At 43.5% G+C, this 18,974-nt stretch overlaps 1 protein-coding gene across 1 annotated transcript; it reads right to left on the bottom strand.

Moving 5' to 3' along the window:
• Positions 1-9,553: 9,553 nt before the first annotated feature.
• LOC121580282 (F-box only protein 40-like) lies at positions 9,554-16,966 on the bottom strand. Its single transcript, XM_041895341.2, has 9 exons — positions 16,899-16,966; positions 16,734-16,775; positions 15,718-16,369; positions 15,026-15,576; positions 13,302-13,484; positions 11,464-11,705; positions 11,155-11,286; positions 10,623-10,971; positions 9,554-10,449 (listed from the first exon to the last, which is right to left on the bottom strand). The coding sequence occupies exons 2-9, from the start codon at positions 16,734-16,736 to the stop codon at positions 10,228-10,230; spliced, it is 2,334 nt and encodes a 777-aa protein (XP_041751275.1). The 5' UTR covers positions 16,737-16,775; positions 16,899-16,966; the 3' UTR covers positions 9,554-10,227.
• Positions 16,967-18,974: the final 2,008 nt, after the last annotated feature.

Raw genomic sequence — 18,974 nt, 5'->3', positions numbered from 1 at the left:
TGTTTTCAAACATTTCCGGTAGTGCTCTCAGTCCCTGGCAACGTGTTGCACAACACTTGATTAAGTGATGTTTCAACACACCATTTAATGTTTCAAAACATCTCAGCAGGATGTGTTTTAATACTCCAGCAAGGTTTGTCTCCTTCACGTTGGTGGCAACTCAGTTGCCACTAGTTTGGTGTTAACAATCTCTTAATTTTAACAGTGCACAATAACTGACTGTCATCCACCAGTCATAACTCAATGCAATGATCTATTAATAACGTATATTATAAATGCAAAATATACATTTGCTATATCACAGGATGGAGGAATAAATCTTAAAGAAATCTAAACTGGCACCAGTCCACAATGTTGAGCAACAGAGTATAAGGTGCACAGCAGGCTATCTGTTTGAAATGTGTTGGTTCTCTTTCAGTTATTAGTTTCAATATCTCACAGTGGGATTCATCAGAATCTCTAAGCAGCTCGAAGAACCAATCACACACGTCTGTCAGAGACAGACAGGTCGAGTGGCGAATGAGGGAGCCCCTCCCTCATACTAAAGAGCCATTTGTCCACCCTCTGATCATTCTCACCTCTCTTCCTCATAGAATAATCTACTCTAGCTCTCCTCAGCACGACTTTATCTGTTTTCCTGTTCAACTGTTCACAGGTGTCTCGCGAGGTTACGACGCCGAGCGCAGGTTTTTCAGCTCTCTTCTTCTGTGTTGGGTGACTTTACAGAAAAGGAACGTTTTTGCTTTTTCTTCCTTTTGTCTCCTGTGATGGCTAGCATCACATGGCTAGCTACTGAGACTTGGCTAGCTTAGCTGCAAGCCTTAGCTAACCTGGCTAGCTCGAAGCAAGGCTAGTCCTCCTGTTAGCTACTTTTTCTACCTGTATTGCATTGACTAAACCGACCGTGCTTAATGGTCAAGAGCCACGCTTTGTTCGTTGCAAGACCAACATAGTGCTAGCTTCCTTTGGCTAATATTGTGCTAACTAGCTAGGCTACTAGCTACGTTCACATTGTTAAAGGATTAGCATCTCTGGCTAGCACTGGTACAAGCCCACACGGCGAACGCTAGCTACGTTTTGCTTTGTTCTCGGATTAGCTGTTTTTTGAAGCCATTGATCCTGCTAGCTCAGCCCAAGGGGTACCGAGCAAGGCCCCGGCACCTGCCCCAGCACCGGCACATACGTGTCCTTGCGGGGCAACCATATCAGGCAAGGACACGCACCCCTTGTGAGTTGTCTGCCTGGGTCTTGAACACGTGGAAGCAACGTTCAACGACTCCCAGTCATGTGTCCATTGTAAGGATTTTCCTGCTAAAAGGGCAAGTAAAGGGCAATTCACCAGGGCATTAACCCCACAGCGACGCAGCGGACATCGACCCTACAGTTTGGAATCACCAAACAGGGGACGACAGTGGGGAAAACAGTCCTTCGCTGCAGCTGCATCAAGGTCCCGCCCATTTGATTCCCTTGGAGAGAAGAAGGGGTGCCCGATCTAGGAGTACCACCTCTCGGGTGTTCGCTCTCAAGGAAGACGGAGGGAATCGACTCTACCCCTGATTGCCTAACGTGCCACGGCTCTCCCCCTGGCTCTAGTTCAAACAGCAGTGGTAGGAAGACTAATTGTTAGTCGCCACCATGCACTGTCTTCATGTTCCAGTGTGTGAACACTGCCCTTTTCAATAAAAAAAGTGTCTGCTGTATCCAGGCGTCTTGCTACCAACACATAGCAAAAATACAATGAAAGGAGCCTCGCTCCATCGCCACCAGAGGGCACTCCGGCACCACTGGTGAGCGAGAGACTACCGACCCGTGGGCTACTGTCTGAAGAAGTTCACGTTCCGTATGCTTACGTTCAACGTGCTGTCTCGCTCTATTCGTCGAGGCGACTGGTTCATAAGCATCCTGCCAGCACACAAGAGGCTTCTAAGGTTTGCTTTTCAAGGCACAGCCTATGAATACCTCGCTGTTCCATTCGGGCTAGCACGAGCTCCCCGAACGAAACAAGTGGCTGAGAGTCTCCACCTACATAGACGATTACCTGCTTTGCTCCCCATCACGGGTACGGGTCCAAAATTCTGATTTGGGTCGGGTCTAATATAATTGCCACGGGTCTCGTGTATGTGCAATTAAAATGCATTTACAGACCGATTGGACACGTCCTCTGTTTATTTAATGTGTGAGGTCATGAGAACTGCACAAGCTTGTTACAGTGCCTTCCGAAAGTATTCACACCCCTTGACTTTTTACACATTCTGTTGTGTTACAGCCTGAATTTAAAATTTATTAAATTCTGATTTTGTGTCACTGGCCTACACACAATACCCCATAATGTCAAAGTGGAATTATGTTTTTAGAAATGTTTACCAATTAATTAAAAGTGAAAAGCTGAAATGTCTTGAGTTAATAAGTATTCAACCCCTTTGTTATGGCAAGCAAAATAAGTTCAGGAGTAGAAATGTGCTTAACAAGTCAAATAATAAGTTGCATGGACTCACTCAGTGTGCAATAATAGTGTTTGACATGATTTTTGAATAACTAACTAATCTCTGTACCCCACACATACAATTATCTGTAAGGTCCCTCAGTCGAGCAGTGAAGTTGAAACACAGATTCAACCACAAAGGCCAGGGAGGTTTTCCAATGCCTTGCAAAGAAGGGCACCTATTGGTAGATGGCAACAACAACAAAAAAGCAGACATTGAATATCCCTTTGAGCATGATGAAGTTAGTAATTACAATTTGGATGGTGTATCAATACACTCAGTCACTACAAAGACACAGGTGTCCCTCCTAACTCAGTTGCTGGAGAGGAAGGAAACCGTTCAGGAATTTCACCATGAGGCCAATGTTGACTTTGAAACAGTTACAGAGTTTAATGGCTGTGATAGGAGAAAACTGAGGATGGATCAATAACATTGTAGTTACTCCACAATACTAACCTAAATGACAGAGTGAAAAGAAGGAAGCCTGTACATAATACAAATATTCAAAAACATGCATCCTGTTTGTAAAGTAAAACTGCAAACAACTTAGCAAAGAAATTAACTTTATGTCCTGAATACAAAGCATTACATTTGAGGCAAATCTAAAAAACCACATCACTGAGTACTATTCTTCATATTTTCAAGCATGGTGGTGGCTGCATCATGTTATGGGTATGATGTCATCGGCAAGGGAGTATGTTGGGGGGATAAAAATACATGGAATAGAGCTAAGCACAGGCAAAATCCTAGTGGAAAACCTGGTTCAGTCTGCTTTCCAACAGACACTGGGAGACAAATTCACCTTTCAGCAGGACAATAACCTAAAACACAAGACCAAATATACACTGGAGTTGCTTACCAAGACGACATTGAATGTTCCTGAATGGCCTAGTTACAGAGTTTTGACTTAAATCGGCTTGAAAATATATAGCAAGACTTGAAAATGGCTGTTTAGCAATGATCAACAAGCAACTTGAGCTTGAAGAATTTGAAAAATAATAATGTGCAAATATTGTACAATCCAGGTGTGGAAAGCTCTTAAGAGACTTACCCAAAAAGACACAGCTGTAATCGCTGACAAAGGTGATTCTAACATGTACTGGCTCAGGGGGTTGAATACTTCTGTAATCAATATATATTAATGTTTTCTTTTTCTTCTCTTTTTGTTTTTACAAATGTTAAAAATGTTCTTCCACTTTGACATTACAGAGTATTTTGTGTAGATCGTTGACCAAAAAATTACAATTAAATCAATTTGAATCCCACCTTGTAACACAACAAAATATGGAAAAAGTCAAGGGGTGTGAATACTTTCTGAAGGCACTGTATCTGTGAGCCAATTGACACTCAATAAAACATATAGCTTAGGTCCAGCTCAAACGGGTACCAGCCACTTACTTCACGTGCACCTGCTGCTGAGGAGAGAGAGAGAACCTTGGCCTAGCCTAGGCTATTGTTGATTGCGAAGACGGAGGTATTTTTCATTGAAGTAAAACAAAAGTTAGAGGGGAAAGAGCATAGTGAAAAGAAGCCGACAAGTTTTAATATTGTAATGGGCAAAGTGAGAAGAACGTTGGTGTGGCCAAATGGACTGTGTGCAACGATGCAATTTTTTTTCTATAATTTATTTTGTATTTATTATCATTTGTTTTATCATTATTATTATTGTATATCTTTATTATTATTATTATTATTATTGTAGGCCTATTTATTAATGTAAACCTGTTCTTTAAATATGCCAAATGTGTTTTGTTTAATTCTGTTGAACATTTTGTGCTCCGTTTTTAGTTTAAGAAAGGTTGTAAGTATGCCTGTTGTAAAATAAATATCATTAGCCTATTGAAGTATCGCTGTCATTTGTTGGGTACAGTAGGCATTTGCCTTTGTTGATAATTGCTGCAATATAACCTGTTAAAACGTTTGTAAAGGTTTAAACCAATTATTTTAATATGCAAAGTATTTTGTTTAATTCTGTTGAGCCATTTTCTTTGGCCAAATTAAGTTCCAACTGTAATGTTGTGTTTGCCGCAATATAATAGAATTACTACGTTACTCACACTCAAACCATGAAAAGGAAAAACCAAGGAGGCCGAAATGCAAAAATAAACTTCATTTAATGCTGCAATATGCGCAGTACGCAACGGCGCTCAAACGGACTCCAACAGTTGAACTTGAGGTGAGGAAGAATGTTTAAGGCCTACAAGACTGACTCCTTTAATCAAACAATATAATGCTTATATAATGCTAATGCTCCGTTTTTTAAAAGTAATTTATGCATGTCGGGCGGGAAAGCCACGTGTCCATTTCGGAACGGGTCCAACTTTTTTGACCTGTGGAGACCCCTATGTGGAACGCACAACTCTGCTTTGGTCATAATTTCTAAACTACTTCGAATTGCTGAGAGTGTTTCTTGCTCTGAGACACTTTCGACCCTCCCTTCGGAATTGTCACGTCTTGATCAAAACGGACAAAACTGACAATACGACTGTACATCAACGGCCAGGGTGGCACTCGCTCCCTGTGGTTACACAGGTTATTTGTCAGGATTATTCTGTGGAGCAGCGCACACCTACTGCCACTATGCGCGACTCATGTCCCAGGTAGGGCTGAGGCAGTCACAAAATTTCATCAGACGGTGATTGTCAAGCAAATAACTGCCGGTCTCACGGTAATTGACCGTTAATTAACATGAACACATTTAGCAGCTCCTGGCTTCCACACATAGACTAAAAGCCACTGATGCAGACATTTGGAACATCTACATTTCCAAGTCTAATAAATCCATGTAATATAGCCTACACCTTCACAATAAATCCATTATTTATTTTAGGTCTAAAGAAACATGATATGAAGAAAATCTAGTCTATTTCAGAAGAACAGAATAGCATACTCTGAGTTGTCCTTATGTTAGGTCCTCATCTGGCTATGCCAAATGGCTGTGGGCTACACTAGTTCAGTTAGCAGACAAGATTTGCTTAGAATTCCGTGGCATTATTTTATAGTATAAAGAATGCAATTGAACAAAGCTAAATAAAATAGAAAGGATATTTTCTCAAAACGATTTGAGGGAGTGAGCACACACAGCTATTCTGTGTTGAGCGGTTAACAAATAAATAGGTACTCCTATATGCTCAATTTAGAGTTATTAATGTAACTTCAGCTGTTCTACAAACGTTGGCCTTTAAGTTTAGATTTTTAATACATTGTAAGGCTGCATGATGCGACTCTAATGATGATTTGAAAAAAGTTTTTTGGGCAGGATGTACATGCTTCATCAGTCTCCATTTCACAATTTGACAAGCACTTGATAATGCCTAGAATTTCCCGGCGGCATCCCCTTAGTGTGGCCGTCATGCCCCCTAAAAAAATCAATGCTTTTTGCGGCTAGTGGCTGTTGTGCCCTTGGGCTGAATATAATAATCATAATTCCCTTCTCCCTGAGTGCTGCTTGCTCCGAAGCACCTCTCACTCACATGGCTCGCCATCATGTGATCGAGCCTTTCTCACAGGCTACAAGTGAAGACAGACACATCGGGGACGCAACTTCGCATGTCCTTATCCAACTCCAAGGTGCATATTGAAGATATTGGAAGAACTGTCCACATTTACTTTTCGTCAGCCAATAAGATGAGTAGGCCTAACGAACAGCAAAAGCACTAGCCTATGTCAATATACTATCCCCCATAGTACAAATGTGTACCTATTCTATTCTGTGCAAGAAATAAATATTCCAAACATAGTCTGGGACATTTGTGGAATGCGATAGATCCCAAATTAATAAAAACAATAGCATCAAAAAACCAGTTTTACGCAATGAGGCTGACGGAACAGATCAGTACGTTTAGCTTAAAATGTTGAGAAACTATTAGGCTATTTCTTCACACTTTAAGCGCAGCAATGCTCACACGGCAGTAGGCTATAAGCGTGAATGTTCCATTAGCAGGAAAACACCATTATCAAAAGCGACCGCAAATGCAATTATGCATGTAATGCTTTTATTATAAAGATGCATTTTTATGGAGAAAATTATCTTTCCCAAACTTGAAGGTCACTCGCTGCGTATGTCTGCCAGTTATGCTCTACACTCGTTGTAAAGCAGATTAATGTGCTTAATTTTAAGAAGTTCTTTGGCTGGTTTAGTTATCCTTATCATTACATATAGGCCTATGGGCTAGGCTACATGAGGTGGGTGACGATGTTTAGAAAAAGTTGCAAAAAAAACAATTGGAGGTCTTTCGTATCTCGATTGTAAAACCTCTTCTCTTTTTAGTCGTAGATATGGATAGCTACTAAACAACAAGCCACAATGTTACAACCAGCCACCTAAAGCTAGGTTTACCAGCAAATGTTAGCACATGGCTGGAGTTGGCTAGCTAGTTAGCCTGGCGCCCGCTAACTTGTTGTGCGCCATGCCTCACATTTACTCTGTGAGCCAAACCATACCTATCCTGTAACTCCCAGTAATGGATAACAAAAATGTTTGGTTAAATCACATTATTTGGTGTAGCAATCTATAGCTAAGAGAACTGGTGATCAGCAGATGATGGGAGAGGTGGTCATGATGAAATTGCAATTCCAAATACTTGTAAAGCTGTGGGAGGAGTGTTGTCATGATCAAACTGCCATTCAGCTCCTCATGAGTCATCTGCTTGAAATCCAGCATAATGTATAATCCCTTGAGAGGGATACAGTTCACGGGATACAGTTCTGCTACAATGACACACAGCAGGCAAATGAATTATGTTTCTGTATCTAGAATCCACTCCAGGAAGAAGCCCAGGCACCACACTGTCTGGTCTGTTAGACAAAAAACTAAACAATTTAACTCTATTGTTTAGTTTGAACAACAGCTGAATTGTGCCAGCATAACATCAAAATTAGGGTAGACTATTTAAACATGCATACATGTGCACAGGCACAGAGATTACATTTACATCAATATCTAGACTAATAGAATGAAATATGGCATAACCCTCCTTTGCAAAGTGACTGTATAAATGAGCCTAGGTAGGTAGGCAGACAGTATCTACCTACAGCCATGTCTATCAGGCATCTTTAGGCAAATATTTTTTTATAGTAAAACCAGCTTTAGTTTAAGAGATTTACAACAGTAAATTGTTGTATTCTTGTTTGCTAGTTAACTTAGCTAGCTTGCTGGATATGCAATACTTGTTATTTACCTGTTTGGATTCCTATCTTGCGTCATGCCTATACTTTTGTGAGATTGAAATGCATCCAAGGTCATAGTCAAAACCAATGTCAACCCTTGTCAATTATGTTGGATAGCGAGCTAGTCAAATTATTTACAGTTGTTGATGTTACACATGTTTGCTAACAAGTTACAAATGCGAGGCATGGTGCTTAACAAGTTAGCAGGCGCCAGGTTAACTAGCTAGCCAACTCCAGCCATGTGCTAACATTTTCTGGTAAACCTAGATTTAGGTGGCTGGTTGTAACGTTGTAGCTTGCTGTTTAGTAGCTAGCCATATCTACGACTAAAAAGAGAAGAGGTTTTACAATCGAGATATCAAATATTTTCAATTGTAAAACCTCTTCTATTTTTTGTCATAGATATGGCACCGGTAGTTGTTTAGCTAGCTAGCTACATAGCTAGCTAAGTTAGCAAACAGAACAATAATATGATTTCTCCCCACTGTAACACAGTAGTACAGTGTAGGATTTTTAATGAATTTATTTGCAAATTATGGTGGAAAATAAGTATTTGGTCACCTACAAACAAGCAAGATTTCTGGCTCTCACAGACCTGTAACTTCTTCTTTAAGAGGCTCCTCTGTCCTCCACTCATTACCTGTATTAATGTCACCTGTTTGAACTTGTTATCAGTATAAAAGACACCTGTCCACAACCTCAAACAGTCAACTCAAACTCCACTATGGCCAAGACCAAAGAGCTGTCAAAGGACACCAGAAACAAAATTGTAGACCTGCACCAGGCTGGGAAGACTGAATCTGCAATAGGTAAGCAGCTTGGTTTGAAGAAATCAACTGTGGGAGCAATTATTAGAAAATGGAAGACATACAAGACCACTGATAATCTCCCTCGATCTGGGGCTCCACGCAATATCTCAGCCGGTGGGGTCAAAATGATCACAAGAACGGTGAGCAAAAATCCCAGAACCACGCGGGGGGACCTAGTGAATGACCTGCAGAGAGCTGGGACCAAAGTAACAAAGCCTACCATCAGTAACACACTACGCCGCCAGGGACTCAAATCCTGCAGTGCCAGACGTGTCCCCCTGCTTAAGCCAGTACATGTCCAGGCCTGTCTGAAGTTTGCTAGAGTGCATTTGGATGATCCAGAAGAGGATTGGGAGAATGTCATATGGTCAGATGAAACCAAAATAGAACTTTTTGGTAAAAACTCAACTTGTCGTGTTTGGAGGACAAAGAATGCTGAGTTGCATCCAAAGAACACCATACCTACTGTGAAGCATGGGGGTGGAAACATCATGCTTTGGGGCTGTTTTTCTGCAAAGGGACCAGGACGACTGATCCGTGTAAAGGAAAGAATGAATGGGGCCATGTATCGTGAGATTTTGAGTGAAAACCTCCTTCCATCAGCAAGGGCATTGAAGATGAAACGTGGCTGGGTCTTTCAGCATGACAATGATCCCAAACACACCGCCCGGGCAACGAAGGAGTGGCTTTGTAAGAAGCATTTCAAGGTCCTGGAGTGGCCTAGCCAGTCTCCAGATCTCAACCCCATAGAAAATCTTTGGAGGGAGTTGAAAGTCCGTGTTGCCCAGCGACAGCCCCAAAACATCACTGCTCTAGAGGAGATCTGCATGGAGGAATGGGCCAAAATACCAGCAACAGTGTGTGAAAACCTTGTGAAGACTTACAGAAAACGTTTGACCTGTGTCATTGCCAACAAAGGGTATATAACAAAGTATTGAGAAACTGTTGTTATTGACCAAATACTTATTTTCCACCATAATTTGCAAATAAATTAATTAAAAATCCTACAATGTGATTTTCTGGATATTTGTTTCTCATTTTATCTGTCATAGTTGACGTGTACCTATGATGAAAATGACAGGCCTCTCTCATCTTTTTAAGTGGGAGAACTTGCACAATTTGTGGCTGACTAAATACTTTTTTTCCCCACTGTATGTGATACGGGAGTTGGCCATATCCCACTGTGAGATATTGAAACTAATAATTGAAAAATACCTTAAGGTTACTTGCATTACCCCGGTTCTCTGATGTTATGAGTGAGATATCTCACCACATTCCCCTACTTGCAAGAGTGTGAGGAAATCCGGCATGTTCGAGAATGATCAGAGGGCAGGCAAATGGCTCTTTGGTATGAGGGGAGACAATCCCTCATTCGTCACTCAACCTGTCCGTCTCCTGTGTGTGATTGGTTATTTGAGCTGCGTAGAGATTCTGGTAAATCCAACTGTTAATTTAATAAGTAACCTTAAGGTTTTAGTAATAAACACACACTTTTTAACTGAATTCTCTGTAGCTGAAAATGTCTGGCACATATTTGTTCTATTTCTTCTATTCATGCTTCAAGGTTGGACTGTCAGCAGAGGAGGCGGGTGAGGGGAGGCTGGATCATAATAATGGCTGGAATGGAGTTGATGGAATTGTATGAAACACATGGAAACCATTCCATTTATTCCATCCCAGCCATTACTGTCAGCCCATCCTCAGATTTGAAGTGCCACCAGCCAGCACTGACTGTCAGGAAGGATCAGAATTATATTTTTCCCCTGCTATCTGTTGCCCATGAACTGAGTAACCAGGCTCTGTCTCTGCTGGTTGTCCTGCTCCTGTGTTCCCCCCCGTAGGTGACTCATGCTGGGCAGGGCCACCGGCTGGGGTGGTACCCAGGTCTGGTAGTACGAACAAACCTTCAGGTGCTCCGACATGGACGGCACGTTGTCTATAAAACGCCACAAATCCACTGTAGAGAACAGATGACTGAACTCCCACACCTGGGGATAGATACAAGATGAGAGGAAAGGAAAGAGAGGATAGGAGAGGGTAGGCAGGGAGAGAGAGGAGAACATGGGACATGTGACAAATCACAGAAGGGGGTTACGTTTCCATTTCACTGCATTTAACTTACTAGACAGACTGTTGTCATTGTAACCTCCAGTGCTCTTACAGTTTTGGCCTTCCATTTGGCCACACCGGACTTGTAGGTCTTCTTTTCCCAGAGGAAGGACACCATCCCCCTGTCCTGCAGCAGAGAGGAACACACCTCTCTCATGAGGCGGGACACCAGGGCCAGTTGGGACAGGGACAGACTGTCCAGGAAGCTGGCAATGTGGCACAGCACCTCGGATGGCAAAGCACTCAGAGAATCGCAGTCCCCTTCTCCCTTCGACCGCCACCTCCTGGGGGTTGAGACAGGTTCTGGAGCAGACTGGGACTTGGAGGGTTTGGGGGGCTCTGGTCCCTCCCCTAGAGAGGCTGGGACGGTGGGTCGGAGGTTGAAGATGCTCAGTTCCTGGCTGTAGGTAAAGGGTCAGAGGCCAGGATTAGGGTATGGTAATGCAACCAACCCCCCCAAAAAGCAATTGCAATTGGAGGGAATATACTGAATGACTGTAAATACAAATACTGAACTATATACAAACACCAGTTCTTCCATAATCAGAGCATGAGCTGTGAGTAGTTAGTTGAATGGTTCTTACTTGTAGGTGACGGTGGCAGGTTGTCTGAAAGGCTCTAACCTTCTCTGGCTGTAGGTGCAGCCCAGGTAGGCCAGGGGACACCTCTGCTCAAACCAGCCACTAGCACACGTCTGAATGTCTGTGTGCACGTTCCTGAATAATGATAACGATGTTTCATTTTAGTTGTGTAGAAGCCATTACAATGGAGGCTATACAGCCATATCAAGGCTACTACTCAAGGCTACATGACATCACAGGGGCCCAGGTACCTGAAGTGTTGGGAAATCTTTGCGTTGGAAGTGTTTGGAGTGCCTGAAGTGTTTGGGATACCTGAAGTGTTTGGGGAATTCCCTCCGTTGGAAGGAGTGTCCACAGAGGAAGGTGAAGGCGGAGCTAGCCTTGTTGTGTCGGCTGGAGGTGCTGTCTGCCTGCAGCTGGAGGCGGAGCTTCAGAGGCTTGTCCCTTGTCAGGTCTGCTAACGTCGTGTCTCGTCTGAACGGCGCCGTCCTGAAGGAGTGGGTCTGCATCCCCATGTCCACATAAAGCCCATCCTGTCCACGCAGCTCACTGATCTTAGAACCAGGAAGACGGAGAGAATCAAATCAAAATCAAATCAAATGTTATTTGTCACATGCGCCGAATACAACAGGTGTAGACCTTACAGTGAAATGCTTACTTACAAGCCCTTAAACAACAATGCAGTTTTAAGAAAGAATACCAAAAACAAAAAAATAAATAAAAGTAACAAATAATTAAAGAGCAGCAGTAAAATAACAATAGCGAGGCTGTATACAGGGGGTACTGGTATCGAGTCAATGTGCGGGGGCACCGGTTAGTCGAGGTAATTGATGTAATAGGTACATGTAGGTAGAGTTATTAAAGTGACTATGCATAGATAATAAACAGAGAGTAGCAGCAGCATAAAAGAGGGGGGGTTGGAGGGGGGTGCCTTGCGGTCAGAGGCTGAGCAGTTGCCATACCAGGCGGTGATGCAACCAGTCAGGATGCTCATGATGGTGTAGCTGTAGAACCTTTTGAGGATCTGAGGACCCATGCCAAATCTTTTCAGTTTCCTTAGCGGGAATAGGGTTTGTTGTGCTCTTCACGACTGTCTTGTTGTGCTTGGACAATGATAGTTTGTTGGTGATGTGGACACCAAGGAACTTGAAGCTCTCAACCTGCTCCACTACAGCCCCGTCGATGAGAATGGGGGTGTGCTCAGTCCTCTTCTTTTTCCTGTAGTCCACAATCATCTCCTTTGTCTTGATCACGTTGAGGGAGAGGTTGTTGTCCTGGCACCACACGGCCAGGTCTCTGACTTCCTCCCTATAGGCTGTCTCGTCATTGTCGGTGATCAGGCCTACTGCTGTTGTGTCATTGGCAAACTTAATGATGGTGTTGGAGTCGTGCCTGGCCATGCAGTCATGAGTGAACAGGGAGTACAGGAGGGGACTGAGTACGCACCCCTGAGGGGCCCCCTTGTTGAAGATCAGCGTGGCGGATGTGTTGTTACCTACCCTTAGCACCTGGGGGCGGTCCGTCAGGAAGTCCAGGATTCAGTTGCAGAGGGAGGTGTTTAGTCCCATGGTCCTTAGTTTAGTGATGAGCTTTGAGGGCACTATGGTGTTGAACGCTGAGCTGTAGTCAATGAATAGCATTCTCACATATGTGTTCCTTTTGTCCAGGTGCGAAAGGGAAGTGTGGAGCGCAATAGAGATTGCATCATCTGTGGATCTGTTGTGGCGGTATGCAAATTAGAGTGGGTCTAGGGTTTCTGGGATAATGGTGTTGATGTGAGAAAGACATCTCAGCTCGCTTAAGAACAGCTCAAGAACAGCTCCAATAACCTTATCCGGGCAGAGATAGAGAGAAATCTCCACCCATTGTTTATCAGTGGGTAATCCCAACCAGGGATGGAACCCGGGACCTTGGCTTGTGACTTTCAACCCAACACCTTAGCTGTTACACCAACAGATCCGAACCGCTTGATAAAGTAGCCAGGTGTTGTGTTAACATCGCTATTATATCTTTATGTGTTGTTGACGTACGTATTATATTTCTGTTCTGATAGCTGGGAAACGTATGCTCTTTTTTTGTTCAGCATTTTATTGCACCTAGCACTGGCACTTATTTTAACCTGCAGAACTCTTCTGATAGCTTTCACTTACCTGATGCCCCATGACCTCTCTCTCTGCGTATCCCAGTAGTGTGCTCTCAGCCTCGTCCGTCCACCAGGACTCCTTTAATGCCCCCAGGTCAGACGTATCCACACAGACCCAGGTACTCTCAGCACGGGCGGATGCGTCATAGTAGTGGATACTACGCTGCTTCTCTCGGTAGCTGACAGGAACCTGCAGGGGAACAATGATTGATAACACATACAGTGGCTTGCGAAAGTATTCACCCCCCTTGGCATTTTTCCTATTTTGTTGCCTTACAACCTGGAATTAAAACAGATTTTTTGGGGGTTTGTATCATTTGATTTACACAACATGCCTAACACTTTGAAGATCCAAAATAATTTTTGGGGTGAAACAAACAAGACGTAAGACAAAAAAACAGAAGACTTGAGCGTGGCTATTTTCTGGCCACTCTTCCGTAAAGCCCAGCTCTGTGGAGTGTATGGCTTAAAGTGGTCCTATGGACAGATACTCCAATCTCCGCTGTGGAGCTTTGCAGCTCCTTCAGGGTTATCTTTGGTCTCTTTGTTGCCTCTCTGATTAATGCCCTCCTTGCCTGGTCCGTGAGTTTTGGTGGGCGGCCCTCTCTTGGCAGGTTTGTTGTGGAGCCATATTCTTTCAATTTTTTAATAATGGATTTAATGGTGCTCCGTGGGATATTCAAAGTTTTTGATCTTTTTTTATAACCCAACCCTGATCTGTACTTCTCCACAACTTTGTCCCTGACCTGTTTAGAGAGCTCCTTGGTCTACATGGTGCCATTTGCTTGGTGATGCCCCTCGCTTAGTGGTGTTGCAGACTCTGGGGCCTTTCAGAACAGATGTATATATACTGAGATCATGTGACATATCATGTGACACTTAGATTGCACACAGGTGGACTTTATTTAACTAATTATGTGACTTCGGAAGGTAATTGGTTGCACCAGATCTTATTTAGGGGCTTCATAGCAAAGTGGATGAATACATACAGTGAGGGAAAAAAGTATTTGATCCCCTGCTGATTTTGTACGTTTGCCCACTGACAAAGAAATGATCAGTCTATAATTTTAATGGTAGGTTTATTTGCCAACAAGGGTTTTGCCACCAAGTACTAATTCATGTTTTGCAGAGGGGTCAAATACTTATTTCCCTCGTTAAAATGCAAATCAATTTATAACATTTTTGACATGCGTTTTTCTGGATTTTTTTGTTGTTATTCTGTCTCTCACTGTTCAAATAAACCTACCATTAAAATTATAGACTGATCATTTCTTTGTCAGTGGGCAAACGTACAAAATCAGCAGGGGATCAAATACTTTTTTCCCTCACTGTATGCACACACCACTTTTCCATTATTTATTTTTTAGAATTTTCTTAAACAAGTTATTTTTTTCATTTCACTTCACCAATTTGGACTATTTTGTGTATGTCCATTACATGAAATCCAAATAAAAATCCATTTAAAATTACAGGTTGTAATGCAACACAATAGGAATAATTCCAAGGGGGATGAATACTGTTGCAAGGCACTGTACAGTAACATGACTACATGACATTACTTTACAAAGATTTGTGTGTGTAAGTGTGTGTATCTGTGTGTATGTGAATATAAATATGCCTTACAGAGAATATTAAATAAATGAACACAACTGCATCAAGTTTCTGCTTGCCCTTATTTTTTACATTGTGTGTGAAGTCCATGCAGGTCCCACTTCTACCTTCCACCCTTACCTTGAAGGAGTACAGTGTCTGAACAGGGATGGGCTCTATGTTTCCGTAGACAAAGTCTTTCTCCCGTGGTGTGCAGGCATCCATCTGGCCAAAGGTGAGCAGCATGCGTCCGTGGTGCACCAGGTACATGTTGAATTCCTGTGGGGTGACCTCCTTGGCCATGCGCTGCAGGACCCCGTCCTGCCATGGGGCCATACCTGTAGTCCCTGTTGCGTTAGCATTGGCCTCGGTCCCCCTTGGTCTCCCTGAAGCTCCTGGAGCTTGCGGAGCTCCCATCAACCCTTCTCCTTCTGCCTCTGCATCTCTTCTCTCCTTCTTCTCTCTGCACGACTGCTCCTCCAACTCCATCCACTGGTTCCACTCCTTCCCTTCTCTACCCCGGCTCTTTTTGATGTCCAGGTTACAGCCTCCTTTATCCATATTGAACATCCTTTCATACCTGTTGTATCTGTCAGAGCTGATGTTTCCCCCTGGTTCCTCCGCAGCCACATCTCCCTCCTCCTCCTCCAAAGAAAAGTCTGAAAGGTCTGTCACTGCTGTTTCTGGAATGCCTGGGGAGAGAGAGGGGAAGAACAGAGAGAGAGAGCGTGAGTGAGGACAGAGGAGAGAGAGGATAATAATGAGGAAAAACAAGTTATTGTAATTTATAAAGTTCTAATAACATTTTGGATTTGTCTAGGAAAGCCGGTTACCAGATAGGATATCATATGGCCTCTCTTCACTACACCCATCATCAGCAGCCGTACGGAGGGTGGAGGCCCCATTAGTTAGACGCACTGCAGCCCAGTCTTCTGTCTTCTTCTTTTTCTTCTCTTCTTTCTTCTCCTCTTCCTCTCCCTCCTCCTTCACTATCATCTCTGGGTAGAGAGTCTTCATCTTCATACGAGCGTACAGGTGTCTCTGATCATCCAGGGCCATGGCCAGGTCCAGCTGTTCTCCTGCCTTCTGCTCCTTCAGCAGGTTCTCATGCAGGGTGTGTGTGTGTGCGTGGACGTCGGGGTGTGTGTTTGCGTAGGCTTCATCGGCTGGCCAGCGGATCCATTCCATTGAGCAGCACACCACACTGGCGGGACAGACCTGCAGGTGGCCCGCCTGCCAGGAACGGGGCATGATGATTGGACAGCCGAAGGCGGCGTTAAGGCATGGCACCTTCTCATTGGGGCAGAGCAGCGCATGCTCCTCCTCTTTGCACAGGTGGAACAGGGCTCCACACAAAAGGCGACAGGGGATGAGCACACAAGACACAGAGATCTCCACAGGGGCCTTGCACCGCCGGCTGAAGCAGCTGTCACAGTGGCGGTGACCGGCAGGACGGGGGGGGCGAGAGGAAAGGGAATGACGTCTCTGATGGAAGAGGGATGGAAAGAGAGAGAGAATGATAGAAAGTGTGAGAGGAAGAGAACACAGTCAAAACTATTTCACCTCTCACATATTAAAGTCATGGGGTGGCATAGTCTCCACTTGTACACTAAACAAGAATTGTAAACACGCATCTAAAGTCTTGTGGGCTAGACATGGTTAACTATTTCTACAGGGAAGCAGTATCAGCTGTTTCACAGAAGCTCTATAGTACACATTCCCCACAACAACATCATGACTAAATCAATTCAATGAAAACATTCAGAAATGTTGTTCAATTTGGTTTTATTGTGGTTTTTACTTTAGCATGCCATAAAATAAGCTTCAATTTAAATGAAATTAAACATACCATGTTCTTATTCGTCAGTTTAACATTGTTCAACTCAAATCCCTGTAAACAGAAATACATTTTGAATGCAACCTTTTATTATAATGTAAAACTAAAGTTTAAAGCTTTCAAACCATAGAAACAATCATTATACAACTGTCTTATAGTCCATAGTCTCAACATTACCTGAAGTAAACCATTTCCCTTGTGCCGCTACAGGACTACTGCATGGTGTCTGTCCCCTCTGAAGATCATGTGTGTTAGTGTTATAAATAGGCCAACGTGCTGACTGAGAAATGTTACACAGCCTGTTCAAAAACATGCTCTGGTTACCAGACAAGGGCTGACCCTGGGTCAGTTGAGAACTCAGTTATTCAACCAACCAGTGCGACTGAGTGACAGGGGGAAACTAGTGAGGAACCATAGCGATAGAGATCCCTACTTGGAAATAACCTGTTTTTGCATGGACAGCGCCATTGAGGGCTTCCACCATTTTAAAGTAGTCAACTGGGTGGGACTTCCTAAGGGTTAAGGAAGGATCACACAATTCCATCCAGGTCATCAGGAGGGATCAGCCAATGAATTCTACTTGTGAGCAGACATTCCATAACTGCAGGTGTCAGTAAATCGTCAATCTTGGCTTTATACCTGTTCAAACACCACACTCCAGGTGACAGTATGCACCCTTTCAATTTGTTTACCAACTCATAGAAGTAGTAGAATTTGATTTTGATTTTGATTTATTAGGATCCCCATTAGCCGACGCCGATGGCGACAGCTAGTCTTACTGCGATCGGCACATAACGAAAAAGACGTTACAAACAAAATACTTTACAATTTACATACAGTACATTCAAAACATTAACATGTAGTATGTGTGTGTGCGTGTGTGTGTGTGCGTGTGTGTGTGTATGCACCTATCAGTTACACATTGATATATACACACAACAAGTAGGTCACATGGGGGAGAGGCGTTGTGCCATGAGGTGTTGCTTTATTCGTTGTTTTAAACCAGGTTTGCTGTTCACTTGAGCTATATAAGATGGAAGGGAGTTCTATGTACTCATGGCTCTGTATAATACTGTACATTTCCTTGAATTTGTTCTGGACCTGGGGACTGTGAAAAGACCCCTGGTGGCATGTCTGGTGTGGTAAGTGTGTGTGTCAGTGCTGTGTGTAAGTTGACTAGGCAAACAATTTGGAATTTCCAACACATTCATGTTTCTTATAAAAACAAGAAGGCTAGAAGAAGAAAATGGACTACTTCAAAACGGAGATGGCCTCAATGGCACTGTCCATGCCCTCACATATGCCATAATGGGACAGATACAAAGATGTGTCATCTAACGTAGTCTATGTGAGGAACACTCCTCCATATACAATACAGTGTCCTCTAGTGGCTGTTTCCAAAAAAACGTGCGCAAAAGTAGAGCTATGATTGCCGCAGTTGGATACCAACTCTTATCTCCCACTCTCAGACATATCCTCTGAGCAGTGGAGGCTGGTGGGAGGAGCTGTAGGAGGATGGGCTCATTGTAATGGCTGGAATGGAATAAATGGAAGGGTATCAATCACATCAAACATATGGAAGCCACATGTTTTACTCCGTTCCATTTATTGTCATTACAATGAGCCCATCCTCCTATAGCTCCTCCCACCAGCCTCCACTGCCTCTGAGTATAGTCCAGCCCTACCCATCAGACGATGGCCCCTTGTAGAGCTGAAAGCAACTGGATGGGTGTAAGAAATATGTCAGACAACTCTGCCAACCACAAAGGCCTGCCTGCCTTCCACCATGACAGTTTTCACCTTCACACTGACACTGATCATTACAGACACAATGAACTGGTTGACAACATGACATCCATGTTGGATCTATAATGCCTTTAAACACTAATTAAATCTCTGCAGTGTTTTGTGGTTTCCTTCTGTCGGTCTCACTGTGTAACCTGACTCAACTGCTCCAGAGAGAGACCCCATTCACACTGCAGACCAGAATGCAACCTAGCTATATTTAACACTGCCCTGGTAAATGGCGCAACAAATTTCAGGACTGTAACCCATGCAAGGCTGACAGACTGACTAACCGACTGTCTGTTTGACTGACTGTGTGACTGACGAGGTGACTAACTGCAACAGCCTCAGTGGGGACAGAGAGACAAGAGGAAAGACTCTTTAGCATTGATACCCTGGTAAGACAACACTCTGTCAGATTAGTAAGTACACTGTTCTGAACTCCTGGTTCTGGAGGGTTGCAGTCGA

This window comes from Coregonus clupeaformis, chromosome 13 (assembly GCF_020615455.1).
Source record: "Coregonus clupeaformis isolate EN_2021a chromosome 13, ASM2061545v1, whole genome shotgun sequence".
Classification (NCBI taxonomy): domain Eukaryota; kingdom Metazoa; phylum Chordata; class Actinopteri; order Salmoniformes; family Salmonidae; genus Coregonus; species Coregonus clupeaformis.
The sequence above is the reverse complement of the archived record's forward strand: the minus strand, read 5'-3'. Positions and strand labels throughout refer to the sequence as shown.

Bases quoted from the DNA above. Each gene is read 5' to 3' on its own strand.
- LOC121580282 (XM_041895341.2), bottom strand. The intron at 11,287-11,463 runs GTATCCCAAACA...ATCATTATTCAG, and splicing joins GAATTCCCCAAACACTTCAG to GAACGTGCACACAGACATTC. The intron at 10,450-10,622 runs GTAAGAGCACTG...ATCTATCCCCAG, and splicing joins CCAAATGGAAGGCCAAAACT to GTGTGGGAGTTCAGTCATCT.